The 12633-nt window shown below is 38.7% G+C and overlaps 1 protein-coding gene across 3 annotated transcripts in view; it reads left to right on the top strand.

Annotated features, from left to right (window-relative positions):
- Window positions 1-519: 519 nt before the first annotated feature.
- The window catches only part of PIK3R3 (phosphoinositide-3-kinase regulatory subunit 3), a 117629-nt gene continuing 105515 nt past the window's right edge, over window positions 520-12633 (top strand). The window contains exons 1-2 of one of the 3 annotated variants that reach the window (XM_058552298.1): window positions 520-628; window positions 1462-1571. In XM_058552298.1, coding sequence (XP_058408281.1) covers window positions 1466-1571 — 106 coding nt within the window. In that variant the 5' untranslated portion in view covers window positions 520-628; window positions 1462-1465. The other 2 variants (XM_058552296.1, XM_058552295.1) reach the window with 2 other exon arrangements.

Genomic DNA, 12633 nt, shown 5'->3' with positions numbered 1-12633 from the left:
CCTCCCCCGCAGCCAGTCTCCGGGCAGAGGTGATCGCGCCGGCCCGTCCTCCCCCTCTCCTCACTCGTCCGGGCCGGCCGAGCCTCAGCGGGAGCCCCGCCTGTCTCCGGGCAGCTTGAGCCCTCGAGCGCTCGCTACAGCCTGTCAGTAACCGCCGTTTGCGCTTTCTTTTTTTTTTTTTTTTCCCTCCTCTTCTTTTCTTTCCCCCTTCTGCCTTTGTCCCGCTTAGTAACTGGGCTCGGACCAATCGCCGCCTCACCGGCCGGCGCCGGCTGGCTCCTAATTGGCCCGCTTGGTGCGCGCAGCCGTCTCCCGCTCCTTCGCTGGAGCAAGGCAGACAAAAGACGCAGGCTCTGGGCTCCGGCAACCGGGATCAGCCAATCACCGCGCACCTTGCCCTCTCTTCCCTCTCCTTCCCTCGCTCCTCTCCCTCCCCGCCCAGCTCGCGTGCTCCCGGCGCTGACTCCTGGCGCGCGGCCAGCGCCCGGGCCGTACCATTCTGATCGGGGCTGGGGGGAGAGAGGATGGATGATGAAGGAGCCGAGGCCTAGGGAGCGGTGGGGAGAGTTGAAAGCCGAGACGGAGGACAGTTTTCTGAACACTTTCTCAGGCACCTGACAGAATCTCAGTACATCGATGCGGGATAGAGTGGAAGGGGCAGCGGTGATGCTGGCTGTCCCCCCTGGTCGGCGAGGTTGGGTGGCGCCTCAGCGGGGGAGCGTGGGGGGCGGGGGAGGGTGTTCCCCTCCGCGCCGTTAAAATGAAACTCTAGTGGCTGGAGTCAGGGCAGAGCGTGAAGGGAGCGGGTCCTGGTGGGCTTGCTTACAGCCCGGCGGGAGCGCCCAGCCGAGCACAGCTAACTGGACTCGCCGACCAGCCGCAGTCCCAAGGCTGCAGCAGCTTCGGTTCCGAGCCCGACCGGATCGGAGCCCGAGTCCCGGCCCTTGAGGGGATCGCTCTCTGCAGACCACTGGGACCCCAAAACTTGAACGCAATACCCAACCCCCTTTTTATGCCTTCCTTTGTCACTTCCCCACCTTTCTTCCAACGCGTTCTTTTTTTTCCTCTTCGTTCTCCCTCCCTCGAAGGACACAAAAGTGGCTTCCACGGAAAGATTTGGAGGCAGCGGGAGCTTTTCTCTGGAGAGCGACTGAGTAGAAGGGATTTTTGGGAAGCTGGTTTTTTAACACCTCTGCCCCCCAAGCTTCTCTGTACCTCTCTGAGGAGAAAAGCCCGTAGATTGAAAGTTCGGGGGACATTTTGCTGGGTGTTGTAGGAGGAGAGAGGGGGAGGAGGACTCCGTCCCCGTCGTGGTAGTTGGCTGGACTTGTACCGGCCGTTGGAAACCCTGAAGTACATTTCCGTGTGGGACTTTTACAGATATATATTTTTAGATTTTTAAATAGCAGATAAAAAATATATATGCTTTGTATATATTTCCTGACGACCTTCCCCTGACAGCGCGATGTACAATACGGTGTGGAGTATGGACCGCGATGACGCAGACTGGAGGGAGGTGATGATGCCCTATTCGACAGAACTGATATTTTATATTGAAATGGATCCTCCAGGTACTTGGGAGAAAAAAAGAATCTTGTGATGAGTTTGATTTGTGTTTAATGAGACCTTGGTGATGTTTTCAGGGCAGAAGTGTTCCTGGGTGCGCTAGCTTTGGGATGAGGGGCAGATTTGCAGTTAGAGCTGCAGGAAAACTGCTTCTGGTTTACACGTTTAAAGTTTGCAGTTAGGACCCTGATCCTATTGTCTGCGAGGGTGGGGGTGGGGGTGGGGGCTGGAGTGCGGGTGGGAGGAGAGACCCGTTTCTTTGATTTCTTTGCCTTTGCGTGTCGTTCAGGTTTTTGTCGTGCCCCCCACCCCTACCCCTCTTTTTTTCTTTTTCAATTCAAGATTCTTCTACTTGCAAAGGATGCTTTATATCCTAGTCTTGAAGTCAGTCTTTCCCTTTGGGGGAATTCTTTACAGCTTGTCATTTCAGACGTTTGTCTCATTTGGTTCGTTGTGTTCTACCTTCGTTAACTTCTGAAACTGGGTTGCCTGTGTGATTATTCGTTTTAAAACCCCCTTTTTCTCTTGCAGAAACCAAATGCCAGTTAGTGATTTTCAGGGATTGGGCGTTTTTATTCAGTCATGGCCTTAGTCTGAGGTTTTTCTTCTCAGAATGTAGTCGCTCAGAAAGATCTATGTGCAATATTTTATTACTCTTTAATTTATGGTGATTTAACTTAATTTATGGGATAGGGTTTAATGTAACTTCAATTAGAGTAAAAAAAGGAGGAACCTTCCTTTTTGTGTGTGAATATATGATGTGTACATACATGTGATGGATTCGAATACACATAATGTAAAGTATACATGTACTGTATTTTTACTTTAGAGCTTTGTCTGAGACCCTTACAGGCATTTTGTGTATCTGCTAGGAAAGGAAAAGGAAGGGAAAATGGAAAAATTGGGTAATTTGTTTTCTTTAAAGTCTACCCCATTTCATGATTATTAGCTTTCAGATTTTCAGACCCTGTTGGCAATTATAGACAGTGCTTTATGTAATGATTTTGAATAAGTAGAAGGCCTTTGTGACTCCTTATTTTTGTTGAGGATGAATTCGCTGTCTTTTTAAATTGTGTTCTAGCAAAGCCTACAGAATAAATTGTGTGTCATTGGGGAACCTCAATTATTATAAGACTGTGTATTTTTGGAAACGTTTGAAAGGATTCGAGCTGATGCAAGTATAATGAAGTATAACTGTCTTATAGAATGTATGTAGAAATTATTTCCTGTGTCCTTGTGAACAGCGAATTACCCTCTTTTTTTTCCGATTAGTCATAGAGTGTTAAATGATGCTGTATTAAAAACTAGTATTAAATCAACCTTTTTCATTCTTAAAGATCACTTAGAATTTTTTTCTTTTTCCTTCATTGTAGAGCCTTCTTTATTTGCTGTCGTAATTGTGACTGCAGTCCAGATGCAGCTTTTTAGTGTTTTGCAAAGTTTGTAAGATTTGCCACCCATCTATTGTGTGTGTTTCCGCCTTTGTTTCCCGCTAATGGTAAAGCATCATTTTGGTTAGATGCATTTGTCATTCATATAAATGGAAATTTAGTACATCATTGGTTCCTCTTCTGTAAAGAGTAAGGTTAATAATTCTAGATTTCTGTTATTATAAGAATTATATATTCGAACTGCCTTAGAATCATACTGTATCATATAGTATCTTGCCTTGCAGACATACAAAGGGAATTTGTTGGGTGGAGAGGTGAGTGGGGAGGAGGGGAGAAAATGAAGAAGGCGCTAATGTTTGAAAAATATGGGCCTAGTAGAAAAATATTGGCCAAGTTGAGGTGGGTTGTCCAAAAAAGTTGTCTATTATAATTATGTAGTGATGTGGGTCTTATAAGTTGCATAGAAAATTCTGATCCAAACTTTGTGTGTTGCATGGAAATAAACTTTTGAGTTTAAAATGTTCATCCTTGAATGAAATTTTGCATATTGAGATTCTATTCAGAATACTGAAAATATGCATATGCTGTTCTTTATTACCCATTTTGTAGCCTTAATGTAGAATACACTTAGTTATTCTGACAGCTTTTTAAAAAGGAAGCACACTTGAGTATGCCAGAATGTTGCTTGTAAAGTGAATGGTTTTTATTGGAAATAATGTGAACGCCAACCTTATTTTGTGTGATAAATTAAGTTTTTGAAACATTTAAAACTAAGTAAATTACTAGCAAAGAGGTTGCAGCATGTCTTGTATCTGTCTTTTTCCTGGTTTCTATCCCAGATCAAGCTCTTATTATTTCCTTCGTGGACTGGTGTGATAGCGCACTGCTCTCCCTGTTTCTACTCTGTGCAATCCACAGTATTAACTAAAGTATCATCTGACGATTTATCTTCCAATGGGAAATCTTCCAGTGACTTTAAAAACCTTCCAGTGGTTTCCCTTTGCCTGCTGAAAAAAGCCCCAGATTGCTTACCCTGTCATATGAGTCCCTCTATTTTTGCTTCCAACCTGATTTTCCAGTCTATTCTCCTCCTAGAGTCCATCACAAGTTCTATGGAAGCGATTTTGTACTTGCTGTTCCCTTGAATGTATGCTTTTTCCTCTTCCTGGGATGCCTTTCCTTCCCAATGGTTACTTGTTGAAATCTTATATATGTTTAGGGCCCAGCTTAGATGCCTTCTTGGCCGGGATGTATGTTCCTTGATCCCTTATGTTAGAAGACATCCTTCCTTCCTTTTCCCTGCCTCTTCTAGGACTTCTCAGATAGCACTTCTTCCATTCTGTCTAGGGTAGCTTCTGCATTTATTTACGTATACTTCCCCCTATGGATTGTCTTCCCACCAGATTATGAGCTTCTTAGCTTACTCAGGGTCTTGCAAGTAGTAGACAATTTAATAAATATGTGTTGAATTAACAAAAACTTAAAGATCACCGTTTCTTTCTAGCCTTTAAGTGCTTTTCTGCTTAACGTCTTTGGTTACCTCATTCCTTGGCTATTGCAATAGCCTAGGGTTAAATAACTTTTGAATTAGACAGTTGTTGTCTTAGGACCCTTAACTGTAATATTAATATTCCAGTTTTTAAAATATTATTTTCATCTTAATTTTAGACTGAATCATAAATGCAAAATTGTTATCTATTATTGCTTCCGGGGGCTTCAAAAACTATTTTTCAAAGGTGTTTCCCTCCAGTCTATCTTTTCAAAAACGACTGTTACCATGCATCCTGAAGGTTTCTAATAACTGCATGGATTGCTACATCTACTATAATTTACTGACAATGTAAAGATTGGATCTGAATGGGAGTTTGATGTCTTAATCTTTATGTATTTCCCAGAAGCAATAGAAATACTGAACTGTTTAGATGAAACATAAAACTTTTTGTTTTGGAAATATTAAGGTTATTGTACAGAGAATTGCTTATGAGTATCTTGGTTAGTCCTGTTGTGATGGGAATTGGGATTATTCCATAACAGAATAGTTGTTGGATGGGCCTCTCAAAGCGCCCTGCCTTTGGTATGGGAGCTATTGGAGGGATTACCAATACATAGCTGATCATAGACTCGTGCCCAAAGCTTATAGATAGTGGTCTATTAGCTCACACTTTAGTTTTGACATTGTTATTGTTTTTATTTTGGGAAGATGTAATAAATGCTTTCTTTTTTAAATTAATGGATACAGTTCTTTTTAAGATTGTAGACTTTTTGTTCTTATCAGGACAAATTTCTGAAATTATTTTTAGGGCAGCAACATCTCTTCAGTAGTAATTAGAAAATTAAAAGTTTTAATTGTTTGGCAAAACATAAATATAGGAATGTCTAGAAAAGTGGTTCTCAATGTTTTTGGTCTCAGTACCCCTTTTATACTCTTAAAAAATTATCGAGGATCCCAAAGAGCTTCTGTTTAAGTGGGTTATATCTATTGATATTTACTGTATTAGAATAAAACTGGGAAATTTATAAAAAATATTTATTTAATTCATTTAAAATAATAAAGCATGACATGTTAATATAACTTTTTTAATGACTTTTTTTAATGAAAAAATAACTATCTTCCAAAAAACAACAAAAAAAGTGAGAAGAGTGGCATTGTTTTTTGTTTTTGCAAATAACTTTAATGTCTGGCTTTTTCATCTTTAAAGTCTGATTTAATAGAAGACGTCTAAATTCCCGTGTCTGCTCTAGCATTCAGTCTGTTGAGATAGCACAGGTCATAGGCTCTGGAAAACTCCACTGTACAGTTGTGAGAGAATGAGAATGCAAAAGGCAAATAATGTCTTAGTAATACTGTGAAAATATTTTTGACCTCTTGGACCCTCTGAAAGGGTCTTAGGGACCTGCAGGGGTCTCTGGATTACACTTTGAGAACTACTAGTCTAGAAGTTACCTGACTATGTAGTTTGATGGCCAACCTAGTAAAGTATCTCCTGACTTTTTGAAGCCAGATGAAAAGATTGTTTCAGGAAATTTACTTGCTTACTCTAGCATAGGTGGTATTTTCATCCTGGTAAAATTTAGATTAAGTAACATTCTGATGGAGAACTAGCACCCTGGCCCTGTGGTTAGGGAAAGTATCTGCTGAGAAACACACTGAAGAAATAGATCACCTGCCACCGTGTGGTCCTTACTGTTGGCAGGTTGGGCATTCTACTTCTGGTGTTGAATTTTTCTTTATAACTCTGAACATTTGATGGGTTCATCTCATATAAATGCTTCTCCTGTGTGTGGTGAGATATTTCTTTTTACGAGCTAGGTGTCACTTTTTAATGATATTGTAGTATGGGACGAATGTTAATAGAATCAAATGATGTAAAAGCCATGCCAATTTTTTTCTCATCTTATTGAAAAAGATTAGTCATTGCTTTCATTTAATATGTTATAGTTTAGAGTATCCAACTATGTTTCATTAGGAATATGGTGATTCTCCATTTCATAATGCTTTTTAAATTTATTCTCATCATTGTTTTCATGCTGAATACCTTTATGTTTTTCTTAGAATGTAGAAAAGATTGGACAAGTTTATGGTCACCATATATAACAAGGTAGGTAGGAAAATAGTTACATATATGTCTATGTGATATGATATAATTTTTATTTATGTTAAAGGGAGATGCAGCCTGAGTGTAGTAGAAAGAACACAGGCTTTGCAAACAGATGATCTGGGTTCCAAACCTAGCTTTGCTTCTTACCCTGCCTAAGGTTATATGGCTAGTACTTAACCTCTCTGGGCACCCATTTTCTCTTTTGTAAAATTGAACTAATACCCACCTTTCCGAGTTGTTCTGGGAATTAGATGTACTATATCAGTATCTAGCACAGTGGTTGGCACATGGTATGTACCCAGTTCATTGTAGCTTGTATCTTAAAGCATATTGATTACATATAATTATTGCAAGTCTACCTCTTTGGATACTCTTGCAGTCAATACCTTTTGAGCTATCTTGCCCCATTATTTCCTTCATCCCTGACGTTTAAACTGGGGCCATTTTGTTTTGGGAACAGTTCTCTAGGGTCTTTTCTAGTTATAACATCTCATGAGTCTGTGGAAATGTCACTCCAAGTCATCCTTTCTTTTTAGTTTCTAATGCCGTTGTCCAGTTCCTCATCACCTCGCATTTGAAATGATTTGTAGTGAAGATTATAGTTGCTAACATTTGTTGAATAATTATTATATAGACCAAGAACTATGTTAAATGCTTTTGTATGTACTATTTCTTTTAGCCACACAACAACCTTATAAAATAGGCACTATTATTATCCCACTTTACAGACAGGATACTGAAACTTAGATGTGTTTAGTAACTTATTCAATGCTTCATAACTAGCAAGTAGCAGAGCAGGTCTGTCACTTGACTCTGGCACCCAGGTTCTTAACTAGTACCTCCTAACTGGTTGCTCTGTTTCTAATTTCTTCTTCCCCTCTGCCTTAAATTTATCCTGAATTCATCAGCCAGGTTAATCCTACTGAAATGTTATTTTCATTGTCTTGCCGCTCTACTTAGAAATCATCAGCAACTCTCCATTTGTTTTAAGTAGAGGCCATATTCTTAAACTTAGCATACATGATCTTTAGTAATATGGCACCAATTTACATTTCCAACTTAATTACTAATCCTCTATTCTCATTTCTCTTCTAGCCTAATTTCTTGCTATCTCCTGAATATACCTTGTTTATTCCCATCTCTACCTTTTGCTTATGCTGCTGGTTATATTAGATTATGCCCATCCCACCCCCACCTTCAAATCAGGATCTTTTGCCAGTCCCCATCCTTCTAGTCTTCCTCCAAAAATTCTAGCACTGAACCCCTTAATTATCTAGGGCTATGGTCTATTATTTGACACAAAATCATGTATTCTATTATGGCATTTAATTATTTCATGAATATAATTTATCTTCCAACAAGATAAGCTTTTTGAGATCAAGCTGTTGTATTTCTTTTGTATCTTTTTTTTTCTTTAAACACTCAGTGCCCAAATATTTTGTTAAATCTTAGGCCTGTGGATCCAATCAGCTTCATTTTGTGACTTAAGTTTTAAAGTGTTGATATTGTTTCTTATCAACATGTGACTTTTAAACTTGTAAAGATAATTTATTCTAACAAAGGAAATAATGAAAAAATGTAATACTTAATATTATTAGCAAAATTTTGTGGTTTTGAGTAAGAGTCACTTTTGAAATTTTGAAGAATTAGAGGTGAGTAGTAAAGTTTTGAAATTTTGTTGGCTCATTTTACACAGCACTGGGACAAATGTAGATTTGAATTATCCAATGTGTTATTATACCAATTAAATTTAGAATGTGTGGGACTTGACTTGGGATAATAAGGTAAGGTCAGCCATGGAGGCTTATAAGATCAGTTTCCAAATTGTTTGCCCATATATGGTATATTTGTTGTTCTTTGTGCATATTTGTAAATTCATGTAAAGTGAGAGGGTTATCTTATTTTTTTATAAAAGCTAGGTCCAGTCTGCCAGATCATACCATTTTGCTTGTCGCCTGTCAGTATAAAAGCTGCCCTGCGTCCTGTGACTATGAGCCCACACAAAGCCAAAGTCAGTACCATGATGTCATACCATTCACCATTATCCGGTCTTGGACTTCCTGTGTGATGTTCTGTTTGTGGGCCAGATTAATTGTCTACCCTTGTCTAAGGGTATGGGGCAACAAATCCAGAGCATGTGGCTATGTAATCTAAAATACTTAGAGTTATAGTTTTTATTTTTAAACTTAAGAAAAAATAAATTCAATCATGAACCAAAATTTAAAATTTGTATATAAATTGTTTTGGCGTAGGCCTTTATTGAAATGAATTATTTGTGCTAGAAAAATATTACTTTAGAGTCTGTTCTTTCATATGTATTATTCTTTTTAACTTTCTAACCTACAACAGAGTCACTCAACATGGTATAATTCACGTTGAATTTCTTATATGCATTTGTAGAATTAGCCACAAACTTTTTTCTGAGATTATTTCTGAGATATGTTTCATAAAAAAGTGGTTAATATGTTTTGAGCTGCAAGCAGCAGAACCTAATTCAAAATGGCTTAAGAAATAAGAAATTTTATTTTCTCATATAATAGGCTTCAGGGTTGGTTGATTACAGCAGTTCAACAATGTCAATAAAAATCCATATTCTTTCCAAAGCTCAATTCTGCTCTCCTTGGGATTGGCTTCATTCTCAGGCTAGTAGCAAAATGGTTGTAGTGATTCCAGGCATCATATCCATACAGACACTTCTAAAAGAAGAAGAAGAAAGATGTCTCTTCTTGTACCTCTGTTTTCAGAGAGAGGAAATTTTCTCCAAAAACCTCTAGCAGACTTCTTTCACATCTTTTTGGCCAGAATTGGGTCATATGCTTATTCCTGAATAGTCACTAATGGTTACCCTTGAATTAACCATGTCCATGCCTGAATCGGGATTGGTGTTGACTTTTCCCGAGGCATTGTATTGGGGAGGGATTCTGTTATGAAAGAAGGAGAGTGGGGTGAATGCTAGGTAGGCTGTCAACAGTGGCCACTCTGGAAAGTAATTTGGAGAACTATAGCTCTTTTCAAAGTTCTTATCTTTGTGTTTGTAAATAAAAAGAATTAGCAAGTTATTTTTTTTTTCTTTTTCAAAACTAAAATCTAGTTGTGAGAAACCCATTTTCATTTTCTAAATTGGAATTCAAGGGTCACATAGTATTGAGAGTTAAATATGAGCCAATCTTTTCCTGTCTTTCTTGTCAGTTGCTTACTAGAAAATGAGGTAGCTAACTTCTCTGGTTGACAGTTTCCTTATTTGAGGCATGTAGGTGTTGGAATAGAGTATATTAGTATATCAGGTAAATGAGTGCAAGAGAACATTTTGCAAAACTATAAATTCCAAATTCCAAAGTTTAGTAAATTATGTAATAAGCTTGAGACCTCTGGAATGATTTATGATTTGAATGACCAGCGTTAAAAATTAGAACACTACTTTAAAGTAACCCCTACCTCATGTCTTTCAAGTAAAATGTACTGTGTAACTAAGTATTGACTTTTTCAGTATGTTCGAAATCTAGAGGCAGTATAGTGGGGTAGTTAAGAGAGGGGGCTCTAGAATCAGACTGCCTGAGTTCAGATTGTGCCGCTGCCACTTTCTAGCATGTCTCCTTGGGCAATTTATTTATCTTTTCTGTGTTTTGGTTTCCTCACCTATAAAATGGTGATGATAATGGTCCTACTTCAATAGGATTGTTGTGAGGATTAGTAAATTAGTAACTGTAAAGCCCTCAAAGTGGTACCTGGAACATATTAAGCACCCATAAATGTTTTTGTTCATGTATTAATTAATTCATATTTTTCAATAAATATTTGATTGCCAGGCACTGTTCTAGGTATAGCAGTGAACAGAATAGCAAACTCCCTGTATTCATGGAGTATACATTTTTAAAGAGAGGGGAGAGAGCAGAGAATAAACAAATTCGTAAGTAAAATACATAGTGATGGTGATAAATGATATGGAGAAAAAGCAAAGAACAAAAATAGAGAGTGCTGCATGAGGGAACTGCTATTTTAAATAGGAGGACAGGGAGGGCCTGACCTAAAGGAAGTGAGGGAACAAGGCTTGTAGATACATGAGAGGTGTAAGGGCAAGGGAGAGTGCCAGATAGAGGGAATAGCAGATGACTTACTCTGAGGCAGGAACATCTCTGTCATGTATTCAGGAATTATCTAGCAGGCTGGTGTGGCTGGAGTGGAATGAGGGAGGGGAAAGTAGTAAGAACTGAAGACAAGGAATGGTGTGGGTGGTAGGGAGGACCATGTCAGACATTGTGAGAACTTCAGCTTTTAAAACTTGACTGAGATGAGAAGCTATCCAAGTGTCTGGAACAGTGATATATTATGATTCTTGGCTTAAAGGGATCATTCTGGCTGCTGGTGGAGACTAGGAAAAGATGAAAGTGGAGAAACTGGTTAGGAGGCTGTTGTAGTAAACAAAGTGAGGGATGATAGTGGCTAGGACAAGGGTGGAAGCTGCCGAGGTAGTAAAAAGTGGTTGGATTCTTTCTGAATATTATTACCGGTTATATAGCATGTCATTTCTAAACTGATTTAGTCACTTTATTTTCTAATTTCTTAGCTTTATATTTCTCTATATGTTTTAATAATTAAAAGATTTAACTTTTAAAATAATGCCAAAACTATTTATATATATATTTTATGTGTTTTTCTCTTTTTTGAAGTGTTATGATTTCTGATCTCTGACACCTGGGTGTGAAGCAGCATAATATGTGGCCTTAGTTATTTGATGAAGCTTACTCATGAGTTACTTTTATAAACGTGACTGTATAAATCTAGACTGTACTCTAATTTACTTTCAAAGGTAACTTTGAAAAAGAAATTATCTTAGAGTTCTTAGTTTCTATGGTGGGCTACGAAGAGGAAAAGAAATGAAAGAGAAGGAAACCATGCCATACATGTTTCGTTTTACTTTATGTGCTAAAGCTGTTGGTATATTAGAATAATTAAAATATATTTAGGTGTTTTTGCTTATTAGTGTAGTGCTTAAGTGCTTGAGTATAGACATTGCAATAAAATAGGGAAGTGTTGCTCACTGTTTAAGAGCTCTAGACTCAGGTTGCTGGCATTTCCAGTGCTAGCCCTATCTGCTTCTAGCTTTTGACTCTGGACAGTTCCCTAATCTGTATAGCAGGGAGAAGAATTTAGAACAGGTATCTGCTGTTATTGTTATTATTTCATTATTATTAAGTTGAGATGCTTTGTGACATATCTCCTCTCTTTCATTCAGAGGAAGCACCAGCCTAACATTTAAATTAAATTGAAAAGTAATTTAAATGTTCCAGCCTTTTAAAAATGCCAAAGGGATTATATTCATACCATACTGCAATACTGCTAAAAATCTGATTTCTGCATTTTTTTTTTTAAAGATTTTATTTATTTATTTTTCCCCCAAAGCCCCAGTAGATAGTTGCCTGTCATAGTTGCACATCCTTCTAGTTGCTGTATGTGGGACGCGGCCTCAGCATGGCCGGAGAAGCGGTGCGTCGGTGCGTGCCCGGGACCCGAACCCGGGCCGCCAGCAGCGGAGCGCGCGCACTTAACCTCTAAGCCACGGGGCCGGCCCATGATTTCTCCATTTTTGATCAGTACCTTTGCATGGTTAATACCAAACTCTCTTCTCTCTTTTAGAACTTGCCTAACTCTCTCATAATGACTTGAACAGTCTCATTCTTTTTGTTTCTTTCTTCCCTTTCTCAAACTTATTAGTTTTTCTTCCAGGAGTACCTGTCTCCCTTTAAACTCTTTCTTTTGCCTATTTCATTACTCTGATCTGTATAATAAAGTCCAGGAACCAAGGGAGTAAAGAAAAGAAGCTATGAATACTCAGACAGCAACATTTTGGATTTTGTCACATTTAGCTGCTGTAGAGGGTATAACATGTTTTGGCTTTTAGAAAGAAGTATGCTTAGTTTTAAAAGGACAGTCAAGTGGTTCAGACCTGCTGCAGGACATTAGTTCAGGACTTGGGGTTTAGTCTTTCTCCTACTATTCATGAACTATAAAAGCAGCTGTCACATCTGTCTGACTGGGCCTCTCTTTTAATACCTAGGGATCAACCATGGGCATTTAGA

This window comes from Diceros bicornis, chromosome 13 (genome assembly GCF_020826845.1).
Source record: "Diceros bicornis minor isolate mBicDic1 chromosome 13, mDicBic1.mat.cur, whole genome shotgun sequence".
Classification (NCBI taxonomy): domain Eukaryota; kingdom Metazoa; phylum Chordata; class Mammalia; order Perissodactyla; family Rhinocerotidae; genus Diceros; species Diceros bicornis.
The sequence above is the reverse complement of the archived record's forward strand: the minus strand, read 5'-3'. Positions and strand labels throughout refer to the sequence as shown.